The 26343-nt window shown below is 31.4% G+C and overlaps 1 protein-coding gene across 1 annotated transcript; it reads left to right on the top strand.

The window, feature by feature from the left end:
* Positions 1-13827: 13827 nt before the first annotated feature.
* LOC132727651 (multiple epidermal growth factor-like domains protein 10) lies at positions 13828-17625 on the top strand. Its single transcript, XM_060713219.1, has 6 exons — positions 13828-13969; positions 14780-15212; positions 15477-15625; positions 16246-16677; positions 17030-17167; positions 17504-17625. Exons 1-6 carry the CDS (start codon positions 13930-13932, stop codon positions 17623-17625), a joined length of 1314 nt encoding a protein of 437 aa, XP_060569202.1. The 5' UTR covers positions 13828-13929.
* The last annotated feature ends 8718 nt before the right edge of the window (positions 17626-26343 follow it).

The following is a 26343-nucleotide window of genomic DNA, read 5'->3' as shown; positions in this document are numbered from 1 at the left end:
ATGCCTCATTCATTTTAATAAAAAAAAAAAACTTTTAATTATAATTTTTTGGTAATAGGTTAGTTTTTTTCTAAAACAATATTCATTTGCCAGATAGATGAACCAACTTTTGCAATTTTTGCACTGTTAGCAATTTGTATAACTAAAGCGAATTAGTATTTTGTATGGAAGTCAAAATACCATTTTGTTTAATTTTCTTGCTAACTTAAGGACACATTACTGCAAAATTTTGCGCTACTTTCTTCAGTTGTTAAACATCTAACATGCTCTAAATCTAATGTTAAAAAAAATCATGAAACACATATTTGAGATTTCCAAAGGATTAAAATAATTTTATGGCTTTCTAAGGCATAATGTACTTTTTCTTTGGCGCTTCTGGTAGAAAATTGGCTTCTCTTATATAATTATATGTTTATTTGTATTTATTTCATCATAGGTTCGAATTCATACACTGAGTTACAGTCAATGTTGTCTTAGCTCTCTATATTACAAAAAAATAACAAACACAGACACAGAAACTTTTATCAAAAGGTTTTTTCTTTTTATTTCATATGAATTGTAAGCTAAATGGTTAAGTGATTTCAAAAGATTTGATATAACATCAGTTTAGTGGATTTCGTTATAAAGTCTTTCAGATACATTAGAAGAAATATGTAAGCTAAGAATGATAGAATCACAACATTTCCAAATACATTTAAAGCGATGTGTATATTGTTTATATGTAGATATAATTTTTTTAATTATATTTACGTGTGTAAGTACGGAAGCGTATCAGTGCCTACAGTTGGTGAGACGTTTTGCGCTAAGTCGACTTATTTTTATTCGCATTGATAAGATGTTTTTGCATTTCTCGATAAAATTTCATGACAAAGATCAGAAGCTTTTAGGCATTGCACCAGTATTTGTCTCGATATGCTTGAAGCTTTTGTCTCTTCGACAAAAATCCTGTCGAAACTTCTTGATTTCACAACTTTGATGAAATATTTAGTAAGACGCAAAGACGTTACTCGCATTGATAAATAGCTCACGAAATTCAACAAAGTCTTTTGACAATGATTAAAAATTTCTACGTATTACGCATTAATCATAACGTCTTCTTGGAATGTTTAACGTATTGCGTATTAAGTATAGCGTCTTCATGGAAATTTTTTGGTCAAAACGAGAAAAAACAAGTTGACATGAAACTTTAAGATAAGTGGAGGCCCTGATAAGCTTCCGTAAGTACAAGTATAAAACGCAAAGATTGATATTTCTTTATTTAATTGCATTACTTTTAAATGATTGATTAATTTTTAAGAATAAGTTTAACTTATAAAGATACTTAAAAGGAAAATCAGTGGCTTCACAGTGTTGTTATATTTTTCTTTTCTTTCTGTATCATTGAAAAAAAACAACAAAAAAAAAAACAACAAAAAAAACCACATAATTTAAATTTTTCTGAAAAATCACTTAAACTCCTTAACTCCTTAAGACCCATTTGCATATCCGTCTAAGAGTGAAAGTATACTTCAACATAAAATTTTGAAAGTATGATGATAAAAACGCGAAAGTAAGATGACTAAAACGTGAAAACGATGACGCATATGCGCTGGAAATTCGCGTGTCCATCATCATACTTTCTTTTTTTAAAATCATACTTCCGACTTTTGTGTGTTCATCGTCGTTTCCACAGTACATTCTTGGACTCACACTTTCGCAGTCCGGTTAACATGCGAAAACATGAACATACACCTCGTCGACTTAAATTCTCAATAAAGCTAAATAAAGCACGATTATGTCATACTAATTTTTAGACAAATGGTAAGTTTCTTGTCTATAACGAAAGTTTAATGCTCTGTCTTAAACTTATTAATATCATTCATTTTGTGGACCTTATATCAATTTTAGACAGATTGCCAAGTAATTTTGTGGCTTATTTTCACAATCAATGGTGAACCCGCTTCCTGGACTCACAAGTACTGATGTCATGTGTGGATTTTCCAAGGCTCGATACCATTTAACTTCAGGTGAAACAAACACACCTTTACTACTTGGGCGCAAGTCCTCTCTTATAAAAATTTGATGTAAGGGAAACAACCGTTTTAACCCGATTTCAAAAATAATTTTACGTGATTGTCTCCCTTAGATTTTTAAAATGATAACACATTACATTTTGTATTAAGAAATATTTTCACCTTAAAGGCCCATTATTGTCTAAAAATGTTTTTTTTTTTATTCTAATTTCTCAAATTTTTTATTTTTATTTTGGTGTACTTTATTTTGATCCAAAATGTTATTTAATTTAGCCCAGTAATTTTAACCCATGGGTTCCTATTTTTTTCCCAATTAGTTACAATTAAATTATACATACTTTGTTAGGGAAAATCTACGTACTTTTTTTATTAGGGGCTTTTAATTTTGAAAAAACAATTTCAAATTTAGAGCCCATTCTTCGGGGTGCAAGCATTTTACATCCTCTAAAACATTATTTAAACATTATAAAAAATACAAGAGAAAGTAAATATTTCGTTTCTGAGGCAATATGTACCTTTTAATAATAAAACCTTAGTAGATTTTTGCTATCTCAGAAAATCCTCGCTCATTGTGTACATATATAAACCAACTAAACGATAAGCACCAAACAATCCGGCGAGCGACAGAAACATATTTGAGGTATACATGTCTTGCGATGTAGTAAACGTTTACTTACAGTACTTACCATAATAATTTTATACATAGATACTTTGAACCTTTATCTTAATAAAACATTGCATGCAAAGAAAACTTTGATGAAAAAAAAATACATCGACAATTAAAAGGAAAACATTAAAGAATGAGAAATATTAAAAAATAAATTCTTGATTGAAATATGGAGCCATTAAGATTATTTTATAGTTTCATATTAATAGAATTTATAAATTTCGCGAGGCTCCTAAAAAAGCATGTTATTTCACCATAATAGTTTTTTTTTCAACGAAAGTGCGCGTTAATGTATTAAATTTGTGTTTTGGAGAAAATACTCTCTTTTGTCGCCCGAAAAACAACAATGTAACAAGTAATGCTGCTCTGTGCCAGTTTGATTGTCGCTGCACAATGTGCAAAGTCTTTCATTATAAGGAGTACAATCGTATCTTCAAACTTCTACTGGAAGTTTATGATTTTGCTGTTCTAAATTTGAATATATAAACCGACTGCTCTAAAATTGTGAAATATTCTTCATAATTATCATCCTCGTTAAAGCTTTTATAATTTAAACCATTATTTGATTGTTGAAGCAGCGAGTACCATGACTGTTTATATTGGTCTAATTGTATTTGTCTTATTAGTTTATGTATACAAGCGGCATATTTAAATTACTTGCAACAACTCATTTTAACAATGACTTGCACCTGAAAGTACACCGTTGGAAAGATTATTGATTTTTCTTACACACAGTCTTTTTTCCGCACGATTTGTACGTGTATTAAAAATTTAGGTAGACTACACATGGTTTGTGTAGGGGTTGCGTTCATTGAACACCGCCCTTCCTTCTTGATCTTGTCTATCATATTGTATACATACTGGTTGTAAATATGGTTGAGTTGCATTGTGATTTGAGAGAAGAGTAAAGAGTTTATTGCAAAATTCGTGGATTATTGGGTAAAGGTAAGTGATAATTCGGGTCTTAATGTGTCATACGTGTTTTTCATTTTGAAAGCATTGTGCGCCCGTTGGATCCCGCATTTGCTTACTTCTGACCAGAAAAAACGTAGACGGAGCGTTAAAATAGTTATGTACCCTATATTTTTTGACAGTGATGCAATAGTGGCCCTTGTCACTGTGCCTGAGAGTGGCACCGGAACATTTTACCGTGACCATGTTTTCACTGCTTAGTTAATCACTTCAAAACAAAGAGATTCAAAGGTCCGGGGTGCCCAGGTTCAAATTACTTCATGATAATGCACCTGCGCACCGATCAGCCTTGGTTCAAGCTTATTTAGAGGTGCAAAGAATTCAGAATTGAGGTTTTGCTACATCCCGCTTTTCGTCCTGACCTGTCTCCTTGTGACTTTTGGTTAAATTCATACATAAAATGTTGCCTTCACGATCACCGGTTCGAAACCCAAAATGTCGTCGGAAGCGCCCTGTACCAGTGTATAAGTGTATAAACAGTATACCCAAATAATAGTTCAAAAATGCTTTTTTGGAATGGATTCTGAGGCTGGAAAAGAGTGTAGAGGTCCATGGTGAATATTCTGAATGACTCTTCTGATCATTTTTCACAGGTATGACTTACATTTATTCATAAAACGCGCTGCCGTTGCCACTTATCAAAATATGCTTCTCGTATTCACGTGATTTATTTACCGCAGGTATTTTGTGCCCGGTTGTAAATAATCTCGCTTTACGTCTCATCCAATTACGGAATTCCATAAACGACAGCCTACTGCCTACTGTCAACTGCTTTCTGTCAACTGCTTACTGTCAACTGCCTACTGTCAACTGCTTTCTTTCAACTGCTTACTGTCAACTGCCTACTGTCAACTGCTTTCTTTCAACTGCTCAATGCTTACAGCTACTGTTTACTGTTTAAATGCTTACTGTTAATTGATAAATGCCAACTGTTACACCTGTCTAATACCCGTTTAATTGCCTGAAAGTAAATGTTGGCTTTTTATGTCCTTTTTCCAATGTGTTTATATGTTACAATGAGGCCGTTTGAAACAGTATTAGTCAAGGAATTACTCTGTATCATTTATGAAGAATTTGTCTGAAACCTTGGAACTTGTTATATTTATACATGTAAATGTATAATTCTCGTTTTACTAAGCAGAAAAATAAGTATATATCTTTGCAGGCATCTGGAACTTTTCCCAATCATCTATAGACCTGTAAACTTTATAAAAATGTTATCAAACCAAATATAACAAGTTTTTCTGTCATTAAATCTTGTTCGGTAAGTTTGAGCTAACAAATATAACTGCTTGCTTAATAATTCATACATGTTCATCCCTGTTCAAGCTTAGATACATCTACCATATAACATGTATATTATAATATTTGTTCATTGAATGATATTGACCCTACCCTATAACTATAAAGCTTAATGATATTTTTAAACGGAGGCCTTGTAATGTTATCACAACGGTCAGTTTTATGTTCGTATTTTGAAAATAATGCTATGATGTTTTGTTAAAAAGTAATCTAGATAATGAATGGTGCGTGCTCAAAACATAGATATATAGATTTTCAGACACAATTATACATGTATTTATCAAAGCACAGAAGGCGCTGAATTTGTTTGGGTCTCAGAATGTCAGAAAGGTGAAGGTTGTGAGATTATTAACCAATTTGTTTTTGTATAGCCACCAATGCTTTCCAGCGTTGTGACCACCCAATAACTAGTCACGTCTCGAATTACCAGTAGTTTATTCTGACGTACTGGGAGAGTATACACACTTCATGGTCCAAATCATACATGGAACCGTTTAGTTCTATCTAAAAGAGTTCATACTTGTTCTGGTGATTGTAGACCGTACAAGTATACCTTAATTCTACAAAGCCTTAGATTTGACTCAAGGAAATGTTACTTTAGTAGATGTTAAAAACTTATCCGACAGATCGAAGCATGATGACTAACATGTCAATTATTGTGTTATAATTGGAAAGTCGATGCATAATAAAATCATTGAAAGCTCTTTGAGTGACTTGGGCATTATAATACAATGTGATATTAGTATTTGTTTAACGATATGATGAACTGCGGAATCCTAAATTTGAGTCAATGTAATGGCATGTGATTTCTTAGTTTTTGCAGTATTGCCTCTGTTACATTCTAATTTTTATAACTTATGATAAAAGCATTAAAACCACAGGATAGAAAACAGACTAATCAATATATTGCTGCAATTAATTTCATTTCATTGTCTTAAGAAAGGAGTGTTCAGGTTAACTTGTAAAGCTGTTTTGAAGAAAAATATTCAGATAACTTGCCAGATATTGGAGCTTCAGATGTATTTCTTATGGAACTAATAATATAACGTAATCTTGATCTTCCTAATGCATACTTTTCGCGATCCCATGCATTAAAAATTGATAGACTAAGACACTGTTTAAATGTGGACAATATTGTGTTTTTTTTCCAAATTGGTCATGTTAAACAAACTTTGCTTTATGTTTAACATATATATAACCATTTTTCATTCATTTTGTCATAATTATGTTTTCCGGGGGTTGGGGGCTAAACATAAACAAAATTACAAGAAAATTATGATATTTTATTTTAAAGAACTTTTTTATTTTCAATTAAAACGAAAACAAAATACACTTATTGATAAAAACACCACATAAAAAGTATGTTTAGACCAGTAAGCTAATATTTTCTTGTATACGCCGTTATTCAAAATAAAAAATTATGACACGCCTGTAAAAATCAAAATCTATATAAAATATTTGTAAAGTTTCGGGTAAAGCAATTAATATAAAAGCAGAATTATAATTAAAAGTTCTGTTATGAATAATATAATTGTTATGAAATTATATTAATGTAAATATACTCTGCAATATAAAGTGATATACACGTTGTAAGAATGGTAACTTAAAAATGCTTCATTCGTATTTTGCCATAGAAGCTCTACACTATCATGATGTTTTAGAATTGTTTGTCTTAGTTGTCAAACCTTTAAAACCCTGATAGAAATAGCAATGACTTTCATTGGATGATTCTGGCAAATACGAAGGAAGATTTGCTCATTGGTTTTACTTGCGGTAATTGCAAAAAGAAATAGGAAAAATAACCAACCTTAAAGTTCACTTTTAAGTGTGTTTGTTAACAAGATACATGTAATTATAAAAATTATATAAAAGATGGATTTTAAACAAACAAGTCAAAAAATATATTGAAACATTAACATGATCATTTTGTCTATCAGAAATGTTTAAGTAAATTTAAATAGTTAAGAATCTATTATTTCTCAGAGTTTTTCAATAGCACAATTGAATTTAAACAAGAGAATAACGATGGCTTTTCATAAAAGTAAAATAAGCTGGTCCAAACTGTAATTTATCACTTCATGTTTGCACTCTTTATGTTATGAAAATATTGAACGTTTTTGAAACAATTTGAGCCAAGTTTGTCATTGTTTATGCTTTCAGAAGGAAGCCGAGTGAAACTCGCCTAAAAGAACCAATACATTTATGAAGTCCTTTTCCTTTTCCATTGTAATTTCAATATTTTCATACAGGTGAATTGGTTCTGTTACTTGTCTGTGAAGTAAATGAAAGTATAGGCTGTTCCTCCATTGAAATGTTTCTGTCAGATTTATCATCCTCTGTACTGGAATAAAATTGATTCTATAATTAACCTTCAAAGCACATATCTTTGCAACATAAACTAAAGGGTCAATCAACTTAACAAAAATGCATCACATAACATCTAATAAGGAATTACACATTCATAAGCTATAACAAACAGCCAATGAAAACTGAACCAAAATGACCTCGTAAATGAACTCACACATTTTTTATTATGAGAGAATGTTTAGCCTTAATTTCACCAGTGATTTCACCAGTATATTACAGATATTCTTCTAGAAATGTATAACATTGTCAAATGAAAGTTTAATAGACTGTGAAATTCTAAATAAAATAAGGGAGTGTTGACATAATGGTCCAGATCTCCGCCTCTCAACCGAGGTATAGTGGGCTGAAGTACGTCCATGTTGATTGTTGAACAAAGATTCTTTGTGAATAAAATATTATTAAGTTGTTTTACCCTAAAAGGAGTCCTATATTTGACAATTTATCAATCACCTGTGCAAGAGGCATGTGGAACCATTTCATAACATAATCAATGCAGTGTGCCATGTTGGGACTTACACAAGTCATTGCAATGAATTCGAAATTTCAAATTATTAGGCTTAATTATAAAATAATCCTTTTTAATTTACTTACCATTGTTTTCAAAGCAGTTTTTTTTTTTCAACAAAATGGCGGGCGCACATGTGCGACATTCGGAATACTTCTATTTGATCCATACATAGACTTAGACTGCCAATAAGCATAGCAGTAGGCAGTGAGCAGCAGGCTGTCCAGTTAGCAGTAGGCAATGAGCAGTAGGCTGTCGTTTATGGAATTCCGTATCCAATACTATTAGTAATTATTAAAAGAACTGGCATTTACGGGATATTCTTAACTTTTTGTGCAATATCCTACTGATCAAATTTGATTATGATGATTGTTAATTGCATTAAAAAACATGACAAAAAGAAATCTGCTGTATTAATAACCTACATTTAAATAGAGTAAACAGAATCCCTAAAGAAAGCCAAATACGACAAAAATTAAAATGTTGCAGGCTCGGTTTGATTGAGCCTCTTCATGGACAGTAATGGAACGTGCAAGTTACTGTCCCCACCCCCTAGCACCGGCTTAAAAATCCTGCATTTTGTAATTAAGGATATAACAACGCATAAGTTTATATATGTTATAATTATTCTTTTAAAACAACTTCCAAACATCGAAGAATATGTTAAATATGTACTGCAAATGTTTATACGCATTATAAGTGACCATTAAAAATATGCTTTCATTTTTTTAAAAAATTTTGTTTAATTTAACCCCGAAAAAAATTTTTTTTAATAACTCCTTTTTTTACAGGGCATTGAAAATTCGGTAAACTTTACAAAAAAGCTTTTTGGATAACTTTTGATTTGAACATCTTATTTATGATATAAAACCATAATAAATTGTATTACAGGATTTTTTAATGAGTGGATAAAAGATGAATAAATGAATGAATGAATGAAACAATGAATTGAAAATAAAGTAAAAGGAGATTTGTTAAAGTAAACAAAAAATCATTTTGGTGTACAAAAAAAGTGAAGGGACCTGGCTATCTTTTTTCTTCTTTATCTAAATAAATCTGCCAGTTTTGTTTTTGGTCAAATCAACATTTCAAAAATACAAATTTATCCTCTGTAGCAGATAGTTTACTATCAAAACAAATGGGAGCCGCATCCAGCCTTTCTAGACAATGGTAATCAAAGTTCTTGTGAACAAAGGGTGGTATTCACCGTAGGGAACGTGTTACAGTATCGCGTTTTTCGGTTACAGTATAGAATTTTAAAGATGGAGGATTATTTGTTGGGAGGACAGGTAGGTGATTTTTATTCCGGTCCATACTACAAGTAGTTTAGTTTCTAAAAGATGTTTTTGTGCTTTGCTTGTAAGGAACAGAATCCGGTATCTAGTCATATATTTCTTCAGACTCTGCACCGCAGATTTATCGTTATATTGTCTCATAAATATGCAGATTTGACAGTTTGAAAATTTGAATCGAGAGACCAACGCATTTTTCTCCAATTTCGACATTATTTATGCATGCCTAGAAAAAGTAAATCTGCAAAACGTTAGTCCTTTATGTTAGGAAACGTTTATAAAAGTAAATGACCAGTTGAACCTATTTTCCTGTTCGTTAAATGCGTTTGAAAAAATAAACAATGTTACAGTATAGAGCGAGGTGATTTGTGCAAGGTTACAGCATAGACCTAGCGATTTTTATCCGATTTTGTTACAGTTTATACTCAGATTTCGGTTACAGCTTAGACTTTAATATTTTCTATATATACTAGGTAAAATGTATATGAATGTTACATAGACTTTTAAATCGCTGTGAGCTTATTGGCCCGATGGCTATTCGTCCGTCTGTCATACACATGTGTGTTCAATCTCATCCGCTCATGCAGTAACTACTTGACTAAATGTGATGAAATTTACATGACTTTCTACCAATTAGTTGTTCAAATGGTTTCGGTTGCAATCGGGGATACGAAAACCCAAAACATAGATTTTGAAAAAAGGCAATGTTTAAAGACCCTTCTTGTCTCGAACCAAAAGCATTCAAATCATGATCATGGCGTCATTTCGAATGCTTCTTTGTTGAATTTACGATTATTTTGTCATTTTTAAATTAAAACTCGTTTTTTCTTATTTCAGACATTCTGTATAGCAGTTTTCATGTTTCTGAAAAAAAAAGTATTGAAAGTTATAGAGTATAAATTAAGGTCAGACAATTACATTATCTTCTCTAGTGAGGCTGATGGAGGTACATAAAAGTGGCAGAGTCGGGATAAGGCCGTCGACTTCAAATTATCTTTCATTTACTGCTGTAGTTGAAATCCAATCATGACTTTGGATTCTTTGTATGTGAGGAATCTATCAAGCTAATTTATGGCAGGTCGGTGGTTCTAGTCAGGTGCCCGCTCGTGTCTGAAATGTTTCACAAAGGGTATCTGGGGTCTTCTTTTACACTAAAGCTAATTGTTTTCACATGACCTCAGTGTCGTGGAAACTTAAAATCCAAGAAAGCCAAACGTAACAAACCCTTTTAAATACTTACAAATTACATTATGGTAGATGGAAATTCAAAATTATAAAAAATGTAAGGTTGAAATTTTGCTCACTTAAATACTGTTTAATCATTCTTAGGTTATTGCCTGCTTGTTAATTGTGTCTTTTGACAGCTTGTCTATGGTATGCAGGCTTCATAACCTCCGATCCCCTCTCAAAATTTCATTTTATTTAGTTTCACTCATTTATTCTCGTTTAGGGCATATTACCGGGTTGGGGGGGGGGGGGGGGGGGGTAATATGCCGCTTTTCATTGAATGGCAATAACGTGTCACATTGAAGGTTATATGATCCATGACCGCCATATGAACACATCCACAGACGTTAAAAAATCTAAAGTGTACCAGTTCATGTTTAATGTGAATTCTGCTGAAGCCGGTGCTAGGAGGCGTTGACGGTAGCTTGCAGTTACTACTACCGTCCATGAACAGGATTAATCAAAGTGATCCTGCAACATTTTCATGTTTTCCGTGTTGGACTTCTGTTAAGGATTCTTTTTTCTCTATTTTATTACTAATAGGCATTATTATAATGTGTAATGAAATCAAGCAATAATCTTTCTTCTCTCAATACAATTCGATAAAAGTTACTGTTGTTGTCGTGAAAGCATTCCTTACTTAGGACATTACTTATTCTGCAAAAAGTCTCAATCTGAAACTTAAAGTAAGAAAAATAGCAAACTATAACTTTTCTGCTGAAGAAAAAAGTAATACAACCTTTCAAGAGTTATTTCATAAAAATAATGGATACACGAACTTTGTTTGAAATTTGGCAAGTATCTAAACTGTAACTGAAATCTGGGTATAAACTGTAACAAAATTGGATCAAAGTCGCTAGGTCTATGCTGTAACCCTTCAAAATTAACCTCGCTCTATACTGTAACATTGTTTATTTTTTTCAAACGCATTTTACCAATAGGACAATAGGTTCAACTGGTCATTTACTTTTATTACGTTTCTAAACACAAAGGACTAACGTTTTGTAGATTTACTTTATCTAGGCATGGTTAAATAATGTCGGAATTGGAGAAAAATGCGTTGGTCTCTCGATTCAAATTTTTCAACCTTCAAATCTGCACATTTATGAGACAATATAGAGATAAATCTGCGGTGCAGGGTCTGAAGAAATATATGACTAGATACCGGATTCTGTTCCTTACAAGCAAAGCACAAAAACATCTTTTAGAAACTGAACTACTAGTAGTATGGACCTGAATAAAAATCACCTACATCTCTTTCCATAAATAATCCTCCATCTTGAAAATTCTATACTGTAACCGAAAAACGCGATACTGTAACACGTTCCCTACGGTGGTATTATCCTTCTTTATTTAAATCATTGGGACATCCTTAAAGGATCTCCACTGAGGTCCAAAAATGGTGATCAGCTTGGGCACTTTAAACTGAAAGATGTGTGAAGATAATCGAGAAATTTTCTCAGAAATAAATTGAATATCGTATTTTGTCTGTTATTCCTAGCCCAATTTGGCTGATAATGTTGCAACACTTCTTTAATTTCGGGTAATTTTTCACAATAAGTACTTTTCTGAAAAAGGAAGAAAAAACCGAGTGAGCGAATGATCTAGCCACTGGACTAGATTTATATCAGATGTAACATTTATCTCGAAAAATTATTTCCAGTCCCGTCATGTCAAAAATCCTCAACGGAGTCTCTTTAAAGTGTATAAAGCAATAAATCTTATGCAAATATTATTGTTTGGATTTTAAAAGAGAATACTTCCAAAATGTTTGTATGAAATAATAGTGGAAATAAATTGCCTAAAGCGAATGGCGCATGCACAAAGTCATTGCTATACGGATACAACCCTACTTAAATTGCCAAAAATGATATTTTGTTCAGCAACATTTTATTCTGTTTACGTACCTAATTCATGTGTATTTAATATCGGGGACATTTTATGTTACAACTTGTTCGGGAATCAGCCATATAATAATGGAACAAATATAATTTTACTGTTGATAAATTTTATAAAAATAATTTTACTGTTGATATATTTTATAAAAGTAATTTTACTGTTGATAAATTTTATAAAAATATTTCATAGGATATAGATTTATACCCTTTAATACTATTCAATAATAAAGGATACTAGTTCGTTATATAACATTATCAGGTCTCTACAATCGCAGCATGTATGTATACTGGTATTAAACTGCACATAAAAACGGGATAATATTTTTTTTTGCAAGGGAAGGGAAACAACTCACACAAAATAGTCTATCCACACTACTTCCAGAGTTCTCGAACCGCCAATACATTTATACACAATGATTTTGTTATCTACATATTATAAATATACATGCTATCAATCAAGATAGTTAGCTATGTATATATTTCTAGGTTAAGAAATCACGTGTCTCACATTTGCTCTGTTTAATGTAAAATCGATTTTGTTGTTACAATTTTAATGCCGAATGAAAGTTATGTTATACTTTGATTGGAAGTCGGGAGGGGTGTGGGGGGAAGAGCTGGGCGATTGCCTACTATTTAATTGAAAGAGAGGGCTGTCAAATTTCTTCAAGTTATTGCAATTAAGTTATAACATTGTCTCTTTGTCTCTTTCAAACTGAGAAAATAAAGTATGCGTCACAACTAATAACCATTATTTTGGAGGGAAAAGTGTATTAAACTGATTTTTTTAGGAAAAGTCTATAATAATGTGCATAAGGATACGGAAAATAAAAAAAAAATATTAACTATACTGTAAACTTTTAATAGTTTTGAATGTAACCCTTCTGAGTAATAAGATCACCAAGCTGGTCAAAACAACGTCAAAAATTTGATTAAGGGTCAACATTGCGGCTATTTAACATTTTTGGAGCATCTGGTAAAAACTCAGACTGAACTTGATGTCATCTAAGTCTAAGTCTAAGGTCCTGGAGTCTCGAAACAGGCAACCCTGATTTTCTTAATAAAACTTAGGACTTCAGTTAAGAATCATTTTTTTTCTAATTACTTTTTCCATATAACTGTATTTGCAGCCTGTGGTACAAAATGATTTCTCGCTTAGGATGTAGCATGTCCGGGGTTCAAACTCGGTAAAAGCATTTGGAAAGATTTGGACGGTCAAAATATTTTATATTTCAAACAAGTTGTTTATATATCTTTAATGATCATGGTTTTGATTGAACTAGTTTAATATGTTAGAAGAGTTGTTTGTTGATTCGCGAATAAAGGATTATGTCTTTTACGCGCAAGTGTTTACTTATTATTAAGAAAATGTTAAAAACAATTATCACAAAAATCATAAAAAATAGTTTTGCGGGTACATCTTTATAATTACACCGTTTCTTTTAAGAAGGAAAATATTTCTTTTGAAATACTAACTTCTTCAAAAAATTAAACATGTATTTGCACACCTTTCAAACTTCCTGGTTTTATTACAAATGTTTTAAACAATGCATTATTCATCAGGCTAGGTATTGTTGTACTAAAATGTTTAGGTATTTTATTATATATATCTCGACATAAGAGTTTTTTTAAAAAAATAGTGTGCGGCTTGGACGATTGATGAACAGAACAGAACAAAACATCATCAACAATGATTGATTCACTAGGACTTTTAGTTGTTCTTTTAGGACGTAAGTAGAACTACATAATACATGTACATATATGTATAAATACTATTATGATAAAGTTGTTAATAGATAATTAAAAGATTAGATTAAAGGCTATTTTATTTCATGACTAGAATGAAGATTTCTTTAAAGCGGCATGTCATCAGATTCCTGCTAATTTTCATGAACTGTTTATTAAAAGGTAAATCTTTTCAAGTTCACAAAGACAGTTATTGCAAACGGCACTTAAAATCCACGAAAAATACCAGAAATTGGTCAGAATATGTAAACATGTTCCTTGCTGCGTTAGTCATGCAATATAAATACGGTGACGAAGACTGCAAAATCATTCATTCAACGCATTTAACATGTCAATTATTACATGACTCGTTTTACTTTTCTTAATGTTTAAGTATATTCTTCTCAGCTTAATTTGTCTTATAATATTTTGGCTCATCTGGAGGCATGCAGCTTTAAATAAACACATTTTTTTGTATTTTCAAACTGGCTATGGGAGTCTTTTACACTATTTTATAGTATTTCGTTATAATAATTGTGACAAAAAAAACTCGTGCCGTTTGTGAAACATGTGTGTAAAAGAAGCACTCAAAATATACATTGTGTTAATGAAAAATGATAACTGGGATCATTTCAGCTTAAGTTATTTTGATTCATTTGCACAAATTCACATATAGTTAAACTTGTTTTGATTCGTTTGTACTAATTCACATCTAGTTAAAATTGTTTTGATTTATCGATCCCAATTCATATCAAGTGAAATATATACATAAATGTTTATGATAAATACGCACTTGTATTTTGAATACTTTAAAGATTCAGTGATAACGAGAGGCGAAAATATTACGTGCAACACTTCATGTGTACGTGGTCCCGATAATACAACAGAGACGTGTAACATAACTACTGGTGAATGTTTATATGGCTGTAACGTTGGGTTCGCTGGACCAAATTGCACATATAGATGTCCAGATTCATGTTTACACCCACAAGATAATGAAACTGGGCCATGTGACCATATATCTGGGGAATGTTTACTTGGCTGCAAAGAAGGCTTTGCAGGATTAAACTGCTCGATTCTATGTCCAGAGAATTGTTTAACAGGTGAAAGCGGTATGGATATATGTAATGAAACTACAGAGCAGTGTTTATTTGGATATAAAGATGGATTTTATGGTTCAAACTGCACAAGAAGGTGTTCTAATGTAGACCAACACTGTGAACAATGTAGTGAAAGAAAGGGTGACATGTAAGTTTTTTGTCTTATAGAAATTTTATCATAGCATTCTATTACATCAAATAAAATGGTAAAATCTATCAACATACACTTTCATACATATACCCAATACATGCTTGACTGATTTATCAAGCATAGGTTTAAGTTGCCGAGGAACCTCATGACTTAGATTACTAATTGAAATTAAAAGTAATGTTGTATGTTGTAGCGGAATTGAATGCAATAGATGTGTAAGGAACTTTTATCTGTCAGCGGGGAGATGTCTATCATGTAACTTTGGTGTGTTCCTTCATATATAAGTGGTGAGCCGCAATGTAGACAAGATGATGGCTATTGTAATCATGGGTGTAAAACAGGACGGTATGGTTTCATGTGTGGAGTTCGCTGCAGTTCTACGTGTAATGATGAGTGTCACAGGGAAACTGGTAAATTATTTGAAAAATTTCTTTGTTATAAAAAGTTGTTAATTTTGTTTTGTTTTCTAACACATGTTCTTGATATGTCTTAGCATTTATTAACAGCACACAACAATAAACATTATGCTTTCTATAAATCACATTGAAAAAAGTTTGTGATCAAAGTTTCTTCTCCTTTATGTACAGTCATGTATAATGTAAGAAAAATCACTTTTAATCAATATTTACTTCTTAAACACATGAAGTTATTTATTACGTTTGAAATGTTTTGGTAAACTACTTTGATGTAACGTACTGTAAAATATAAACTGCCAGTCAAAGGCTAAGACCCACATTGTCTTGTAATGTTATTTTTACGATGGAGTAACAACTCTGTAAAAAGTTTGAATACGTTAAATTTAAAAATAACTTTATTATATTTTATTATGATTTCATCAACGTCATTTTGTTTTGAAGAAGATGGACTGTCGAAAGCTTAAGAAAAATGGGTTTTTATTATTGAAATGATTATATATATGATACTAATACTACTAATAAGTCATATTGGATTGCGTTTTACTATTTAACATCATTATTCTTATTATAATAAATAAGATTTGTTTATGATTACAAACATTTTTTTCTTAAAGGAATGTGTTTTGAATGTCAACCTTCAAGCTATTGTGGATCAACTTGTAAAATACCATGTCAAGATGGTTGTTTACTTCAACAATGTAATCAATCCTGTCAATGTGTAAAGGGGTGTACTACTACCAATTGGGGAGAAAAATGTCAGACTGTATGTAATTCAAACTGTATCAAACCATCTAATCCATCAGAAAGAGTTTGCAACGCTTATGATGGAACATGTCTATTAGGATGTGAAGGCGAACGGTTCTGGACTAATGAGTGTACCGAACCATGTTTTAGTACCTGTGTCAACGGCACATGTGAGCATTACACTGGAAATTGTAAAGATGGATGCACGAGTAACAGAGTCTATGGTGGGCGATGTGATACGCCGTGTAACAAAAACTGCAATGCTGGCACTTGCAAAAGAGAGGATGGATATTGTGATAAAGGTTGTACTGTTTTTGGGTTTACTTTAAGTTACATCGATATTTGGTAAAGGTCATATAGCGACATTCCAGCTTTAGTGGGAGAGGAAAGCTAAGCTGCCAATCCGTTTACTTCATGCACTAGTGGGCATCTGAGTAGACCCACGTATGACCCGTAAGTTAGCTGGAAAGCTTAAAGACCTGGCGGATTCAGACCCTTAGCATTTGGGGCTGGTGTTTTGAAGTCAGCGACTATAACCATTTGGCAACGAAGACCCTTATATTGTTCTTATAAACGCTGTAAAATGTAAAATGATTATCTGTAATAACTGCAATGATAATACATGTAACAAACAAAATGATTACTATCGCATAGGTTGTAAAGAAGGAAGTTTCGGTAACAATTGTGGAAATATCTGTAGTGCAACATGTTTAAACCAAAAATGCAATAGAGTTAATGGCTGCTGCACAGACGGATGTATCTCTGGATTTGAAGGACAGCAATGCGAAAGAGGTAAAATAAATAGTAAATTTTCCATTATATGAAATGATTAGCTGTAAAAAAACTGCAATGATAATACATGTAACAAACAAAATGGTTATTGTCTCATAGGTTGTAAAGAAGGAAGTTACGGTAACAATTGTGGAAACAACTGCAGTGCAACATGTTTAAACCAAAAATGCAATAAAGTTGATGGCAGCTGCACAGAGGGATGTATCTCTGGATTTGAAAGACAGCAATGCGAAACAGGTAAAATAAATAGTAAATTTTCCATTATATGAAATGATTAGCTGTAAAAACACTGCAATGATAATACATGCAACAAACAAAATGGTTATTGTCTCATAGGTTGTAAAGAAGGAAGTTACGGTAACAATTGTGGAAACAACTGCAGTGCAACATGTTTAAACCAAAAATGCAATAAAGTTGATGGCAGCTGCACAGAGGGATGTATTTCTGGATTTGGATGACAGCAATGCGAAACAGGTAAACATTTACGTTTTAATGTTTAATTGTGGAAACAACTGCAGTGGGCGATATATAAACAATCAGGATTTCGTAAAAATCATTCATGTAATACTGCACTCATTAGTTTAATAGATACTTGGTTAAAAGATGTTGACAGTGGAAAAATTATCGGGACTGTATTCTTAGACTTAAAGAAAGCCTTTGATTTGGTTGACCATGAAATACTTTTGCATAAACTTAAACTTTATCATTTTTCTGAAAATGCCGTTAAGTTTTTTAAGTCATATCTTTCTAACAGAATACAACTGGTTAAGATAGGTAATCTTCAATCTCAGACAATGAAAATAATTTCCGGTGTTCCACAAGGCTCAATATTAGGACCTTTATTATTTCTAATATACATAAATGACATAGCTTTCATTGGTAATGATATAAAAATTGATTTATACGCAGACGATTCTACTCTTTATGAGTCCGGAGAAAATGTATCAAAAGTAGATATAAAACTTCAAGATCATTTAAATAACATTGACAAATGGTGCAAAATAAATAATATGGCCTTAAATCCAGATAAATCAAAATGTATGGTAATAGGAACAAGACAAAAAGTAAATATTATGAGAAAATCAATTCTTAAGATAAATGAAATAGCTCTTGAAAATGTAACTGATCAAAAAGTCTTGGGTATTTGCATAGATAACAACTTAAAATGGCACTTGCAAATTGACAATGTTTGTAAAAAACTTAACGGAAAAATTGCCTTATTGAAAAAAATATCGATTTTTTTTTGCACTTTGATATGAAATTATTGTTTTAAAATGCATATATATTGCCCATTATGGACTATTGTTGTATTATATGGGGTAAAGGAAACACAAACTACATAAATAATGTTTGTAAGTTACAAAAACGAATTGCTAAAATCATTTTACAGCAACCTCAAAGATCTCCGTCAATAAATTTATTCGAAACTCTTAATTGGTTACCGTTCCTTGACAGATGTAAATACCACACGGCGGTGCTTGTTTTTAAAACTTTAAATAACATGGCACCGACTTATATGACAGAACTGATGACTTTATCCGACAACAAAATATATAACTTAAGATCTAGGTCACGAAAAGATATTGTATTATGGACAAGACCTAAAACAAATTATAGTAAAGACACATTTTCTTATTATGGCATGAACATTTGGAACAATATACCTTTAAATATTCGTAATGTTAATAACCTTAAATGTTTTAAAGAAAAATACAAAGCATTTCTTGATGTTCATATGAAGGAATGAGTGAGTAAATGAATGAATGAATAAATATATGAACGAATGAATGAACGAACGAACGAATGATGCAATATACGTATATGTTTAAACAAATTGTTGAGTGTCTGTCGAAAGTATGTGAGTAAAAAATACATATTATACATTCATTTTTTCTACCTATGCATGTCCTGTTGTTGTTGTTGTTGTTGTTGTTTTCTATTTCAGAAGAGGCCACATTGGAAATAAGATATATATGATTGTTATTATATATTCTTAATGTGTAACCTTCTTTAAATAAAGATATTATTATTATTATTATTATTATTATTATTATTATTATTATTATGTCTCTTAAAAGCCAAGTAAGTTGAACTATTGTATACTTATTCGCCTTTTCAAATACACAGCATTATATTTTGATAACCTGTCTGCCACGGACACGAATGTCGTGTAGTCAAGTCTGTATACATGAAACTTGTGTTTGACAACATTAGGTTGTAGATTTAATTGTAATTATGAAAGCCCTTAAGGTGGTTCGACAGCCGAGACAAAAATGCGTTTAATTCGGCGTAAAAATATAAACTAAAAGAATAAAAAGGAAATATTGTATAGTTCTTTGTCAACACTACTGAAGGATGAATGAAGCGTGTGGATAGACCTTTACAGAGATATGACCTCTTAAATAAAAGAATCTTACCAAACACAAAACCGAAAACATTCCTGAAATTAACAAACTGTCATATTTTATTCATGGTTTTCATTCATTTTTAATTGACTATTATGTTGTCTTACTTATCCGTTTATAATTGACTATTATGTTATCTTACTTATCCGTTTATAAACCACCACTTAAATATTTCTTTTAGAAACAAAACCGGTTGACAAATCTTTACTTTGGCTTGCTATCAGCGGTTGGGCCTTGTGTGTCATACTTCTGGCGTTTGTGGTAATAACAACAGTCAGAAGAAGGCTGAGAAAGTCTAAAAGTAATACATGTTTTCAAATGTATTCAATTTAATACTTGTATGATTTACCTTTTAACAAAATACAACATTTCGACTCATTGTTATTTCAAGCAGCTCGTTTAGATTTTGATGATTTTTTAAAATTTATTTTTTAGATACATTGTAATATTGTATTGTGGACTAAGACTTAATAACCTTATAGCAGATCAGTTGAAATACATATACATAGTGGACATAACGTTTAAAATGTTGACACAGCAAGTTTCAGATTCTTGAGAAAGGAGTCAAATTTTGAAATTTTGAATTTTATGTATATAGGGAAAAAACCAATTCAGAAGAGGATACACAAGCCCAAATAAGGTAAAATAAACCAATATATGGTATATGATACCATTCGTTCACCTGTATGCATAAGAAAACAACCTTTAACGTCATTTATTCTAGTTTTTTTTCATTGGCATAATGAATTTTCAAAGATATTCAATTCCCTAGCTCTGGGTATTATATAAATCTTTAAAAATATGCTTATCGGTACCTATTCTTTATTATTAGAATATTCAACATTTTATGGGTACTTTTTTAACGTCAAAGCCAACATTTGTATACGTCGTTTGACGTCATATTTTAAATTATATTAAAATGCATTTTCTCATATTTGCAGTTATTTATAATATCTACGTGGAATTGTATATAATATTTGTCTGAGTTTTGGGCATAATAATAGTTTTGTTCTTTATATTCATCATATTTTTATAAATTAAATGCATATTTATGATATACAATATTTCGTCCAATGTATGTTGTTTTCAGAATTTTTAAAACAAAACAAACTAAAATATGTATGACTAATTCGTTATTCAAAGCTTGGTATCCGTCCAATTAGATTATACTGCAAATTTGTATCTTTAGACATATAAGTGATATTGAAAGTATGTATTTAACATATAGAACAAGCACATGTTATTATGTAATTTTTTACAAAATCATTTCTGCTAAACGACACTACTTTAAATGCGGTCACAATACATGTGCAGATAATTTTCCAAAGGGAATATTTGTTTTCCTGTCTCTAGAAATCAGCAAGTATACACAACATTACAGCATGACCAAGATGAGAATGATGATAAGACAAAGTATGAGGTGCTGAGACTTGGAAAAGGTACAAATTATCAAGTTGATTATCAACATGAATATCTAAACAATAATTAATTTATTAGATCATATTATTTTTAATGTTTTTCCCCCTAATTTTCACAAGAAATATGTAACTGTTTTGAGATCTCAATATATTACAGTATAAAATAATTGTAACAAAAGGAGTTTAATTAACAGGTGTAAGTTCCGACATGATAATTTTATGCAATTGATGATTTTATTCAATTATATACAATTTCAGCTATTTATTTGTTTTGATTTAAAATTTATTTCATTTCCAAAACAAGAAACTTATACGTACATGTAAACACAGTTACAATACCATTATTTAGTATAACAAAGTTGACAAAAGGGTTGACCCACAAATTCACTCAACATCAGCAACGGGTCTTCCCTTAAAGATGTTTTAACTAAATACTTGTACTGGTTTCAGTTTGAAGAAGCTGTAACAAGCTCTTTCTACACATATTTACAAACAAGATGTGTTACTATCAAAGGATAGTTCCTTATTTTAATATTCTTGCAGATAAAACTACTAGAGAACAAGCTTATTATGTAAACAGCGGCTTTTGATCAAACATTAAACAAGAAAAATATAACAGAACAGACTGGCTGCGATGAAGTGATGTTGACATATACAAATTTTTATTTCAAAACTGTATATGCTAATATTTGTCCATGTTAAAATTAATTTTTAACTCTTATCTGTATTAAAATGTATAAAATGAACTCAGATGTGCGGAATTTTTTTTCAAATACTTATTTGATGATGTTTAAACTAATTATTTACGCTTCTAATCGTAAATACAGACTAGTTATATATAATAGATGCTAATAATGCAATAAGAAATAAAATACATGTATGTAGACATTAAACATGTATTTGCACAATTTGTTACTTTTTATGATATGGATCCATGTGAAGTACATGTTTCTTGATGACATGAAGAAAATGTCTAATTAAAGCTGTTAAGCTTTAGATACATATAAATAAAGTCTGTAATTGAATCAAACATATGAAAAAACAATGCACAATGAAGTGAATGTAGAAGCTTTCCTACTTTAGAGAGAACATTATTCATTTTTTTTCATTGTCGGTTTTCTTAAGACTGGAAAGTGTAGTTTGTACTGATTATTGATCTGCAGTACAGTACAAGGGAATACCTCTTAAGTTAGGAGGTACTTCTTCAACACACTTCTTTTTTAGAACGATTATCCAAGGCGAGACAGACTGTCATTAGTTACATTTATGTATCATAATGTATCAGAAGTTTGTGTTTTGAGTATAGTCGTTGCAATTTAGTTGCATAAAGGCTCCATTGTTTTGTTGTAATTAACAATAATGTTTGGTCCCTAGACAGTTTTTACCGCGACTTCTGATCACCATATGATGTTTGCCATCCTGTTCCCGATACCTTTTGGACATGAACCGTTTGACCACGACCAATTAATAAACATTGGTAGATGCGCAGATATTGAATGTCGCTTTGCTTTATGCTATTATTTCTCAGATTCTGACGTATAGTTTGCAAGACATAACAATTATCTTTAGAATTTTTAGATTTACATTGTATTTATACATATATTCAGTTACAGTTTAATTAGTAAGTTGCTTTTAAAAACATTAGATTGTTAGTGATTTCACAGATTGTGACGGTATTTAATACTTTGATTCTCTAAAAATCTAAGTTAAATGCATCTAATGAACTAGCTGTCTTTGAAGCTTAGAATATATAATTATTTTATCTTGCTACAAAAATGCATATCTATCGATGTATGATAAATTATTATAGTAGAGATTGCTTTAGGTTATACATTCAGATTACCACATGTCAAACTTTGTTTTAGCTTAGACATTTGCAGACATATTACACAGATTATTTCGTTTATGGTGCCTAGAGTCTAGTGGAACTAATGTTGTCTGTGGAATGAAAGTGTTGACAGATATACAGACGAATTATATTGTTTCAGTTCGAGAGATAATACAGATAATGACAAAAAGGATAAAGATGCAGAAATAAACCACTTGATTTATATCGTAAATCTAAAAATCACTTGTATATCCCAGTTTTTCATAGAGTGCTTATTTGTCCATATTGTCATGGCCATTGCAAAAAAATCTGTTAAACATGTAAGAAATGCAATAATATAACATCACCCTTTGGACCGTTTGCTTTCTTTGCTAGGATTGTTACGAGGTTGTGTATGATCTTAAATAAGGTTGGGAATATTATCAATAAACATAAGTAATATAATATATTAAATCGATGGGTATAAAATTAAACCTTAAGTTAATGTAATCATAGAAAATTAGAGGTGTCAAAGGGCAATAAGCATGAAATCTAAAATGAAATATTACCATTGTTAATTGTAAGATATAAAGATAATCCTGTTTGCTTGTGTTGTCCTATCAAACCGACATTCCTGGATAAGTAACAAGTGAATACAAAATTCGCAAGTAACCGACGTTGAAAAACAAATGACTCTAAAGTAAATATGTTGGCTATCATTGTTCACAGAATAATTTTGCCTGGACTGTGGATAGAATAAGCCACCTCTGGCTTTCTTATCGCTATTGGACTTACAACACAAACTGTTAATCGATGAAACAACTTTTGGGTTCGAATATTTATCATAATTATTAAAAACCAAGGTTTAGCTTTTTGAAAATATACGTGTCAAAAATTACATCATTTTAAGACTTTAATGTTCGATTCTATTTGATCTGTGCTAGGGGCAGTGGGCGATAGATTTGCTATACGACTGCCGTCCGTAGTTCAGTAGCTGATTGTACATTTTCAGATTTAAAAAGTATTGAATAATCAGAAAGCCTGGATTATATTTATAATCAGTAAGGTCGGAATATTGTACTAAGGTTATAGACCTGGTTATATTAAATGTGACTATATCGTAACAAATCCATGCTTTGTGGAAAACTATAAAATTAAATATATAACATGAGAACTAGTATCTTTCCTATATGAGAGCTTATTACAGCAGAGCTAGATATTAATGTCAAACGTTAGAACATTTTGTTAATTTTAAAGCACTATAAAGAATAGGCAATGCATTTGTTAATATAAAAATACATAAAGAATTTGGTGCAGCTTCTTATCGTTAAGTCATTTATTAAGTGCAATATCGTAGGCGAAGTGTATACTAACAGTTTCAATAGCAAGAACATATTTCTCTTTACTGCAACCTATTCATTGCACATAAAAGAACATGACATAGATTTAGAAAGCAGCATTTTAGTGTTAGGTGTCCTTTTACTAATGACAATAATTTATCAATGACAACAGGACATAATTCAGCCTAGAAATGATCACAAAAATGTACCAATTATAAATCCGCACTTGACCACATGGTAACTGAAAAATATACTTCCATTACCATTAGTAATACCAATTGTATTATGCCCAGATAATTGCCTAGATCAACACCAGTTCTACATTTATAGTGTTTAGAACAATTTGGTTTCCACAAGCGCCAAACGTACAAATATACAGGATTTTAAGGAGCATCAGTGTTAAAAATTCAAACGATAATTTGTAAACTACAAGCAATAGATATATAGCTTTATACGCTTAAATATAGTTTAAAACATAACATTTTGAAACTTTATATCTTAAATTAAAAATGCTCATTTAATCTTGTCTCAAAGTTGACATAACTTTTGGGTTGATTTGAATTTGTGCGTAATTTGCTCGGTGCCAACAGTTTTATTAGAGAACAATCAAATGAGGCCAGAAAAACAAACAACTAGCACATGAGTTGTGTCTTGGTACGGTGCCTAAAATCGTACTTAGCTTAGGGGGAAATGCGGGCTTGTGGTAAAAATGTCTGTCTTTCAACACAGAAACCATGAGTATCAGAGCAACTAAAATCACAACAATATTTCTTTTTCTTACATCTGACACAAGTACTCGGTAGTTAGATGAAGATAATCCGACATTGGTTCCTAGCTTCATCCTTTCGTCGTCGTCAAATCAGTAAGAATATACGATTTTACCAAAGTCAGTACTAGTCTTGTGTTTTAAACTAAAGGGTCACTTCGTTCGTATTGATACTGATCGGGGATTAATATTTTTAGGTTTTCAAAGAATGTGGATTAAATGTGTGAGTGCATAAGCCGTCCCTTCATCTTAAGAAAAATGACCAGGGTCTTTGACAGTCATTAAAGTTCGTTACAATTGTTTCAATTATTCCAAAACAGTTTTGCTCTGCTTTTATCGCAATACGAATACTTCAAATTTACATCAAAACACACCATATTCAATCTACTTAAATACTCAATTAGTGATCTTCAGAGAAACATTACCGAGGTGACAAACATATTAAATGCCTAAAGCTTGGAATATGACACCGGAACAAAATCGTTATTAAAACAGTCATATTCGTGAGTAAATATAAAATAACAATAGTTAAAAGGCTGCAGTACTTTTTCCAGAATTACATAGTTACTGTGAGTTGAAAGCTTAAAACTTTATTAATATGTGTCGCAGACCCGAGTGAACTTACTGTTTGTATTCTTTTTCTAGAAAGTCTACCTATAGTAAGGCATTTACTTATACGCATGCCAGTGTTACAGAATCACCTTTTTTACACAACAAAAAGATGACACATCATTTCCCACAACTTAAGTGCCCGTGTTTTTGGGATATAATATTATTTAAATTTGAAATACTATTTCAAAGATATATATTAAACAGATAAACAAATCTGGGTTTACATTTTACACGTCTTTGTATTTTTGTTCTTGTATGACATACATGTATATACATGTATTTCTACGAAATACCCCAGTCAATAATTTCAGGTGAAATAGTAGGCAAGTGTATAATGATTTGATCGATATACACACAAGCCCTTTACTAGTATACTCAAATTTTAACAGTAAACAAGAATCACTTTTTAACAGTTTTATTTTTTTAAAAGTATGTCATTGTTAGCATAGCCTTGTCCAATTTTAAGCAAATCTGCTGCTCTTCCCATTAGTAACGGAATCTGAAAAATACGAAAAGAAGGTGAAAGAACGAAACCGCGAAAACACGAAGAGACGAAGTCAAAACAAGATGGAACAAAGACGAAAACGAAGTAATTATCGACTTATATTTCTCGCGTTTTGTGTCATCGTTCTTTTGCGTATTCGTGTTTTCGCGTCCCTTTGTGTTTTCAAGTTTTTATCTTTGTGCCTTCCGTCTATGTCCTTTCGTACATTCGCCATTTTGCGTTATTCATAGATGATGGCCCTTACAGAACACCGTAGATATAAGCTTCAAAACATTACGAAACAAACCTTTTTAACAGGCATCGACTGTCGCACCGCATAAGTG

Source organism: Ruditapes philippinarum, unplaced genomic scaffold, assembly GCF_026571515.1.
Source record: "Ruditapes philippinarum isolate M1 unplaced genomic scaffold, ASM2657151v2 ctg5463_1_1_1_1, whole genome shotgun sequence".
NCBI lineage: Eukaryota > Metazoa > Mollusca > Bivalvia > Venerida > Veneridae > Ruditapes > Ruditapes philippinarum.
Note: the sequence above shows the minus strand (reverse complement) of the source record. Positions and strands in the feature narration are given on the sequence as shown.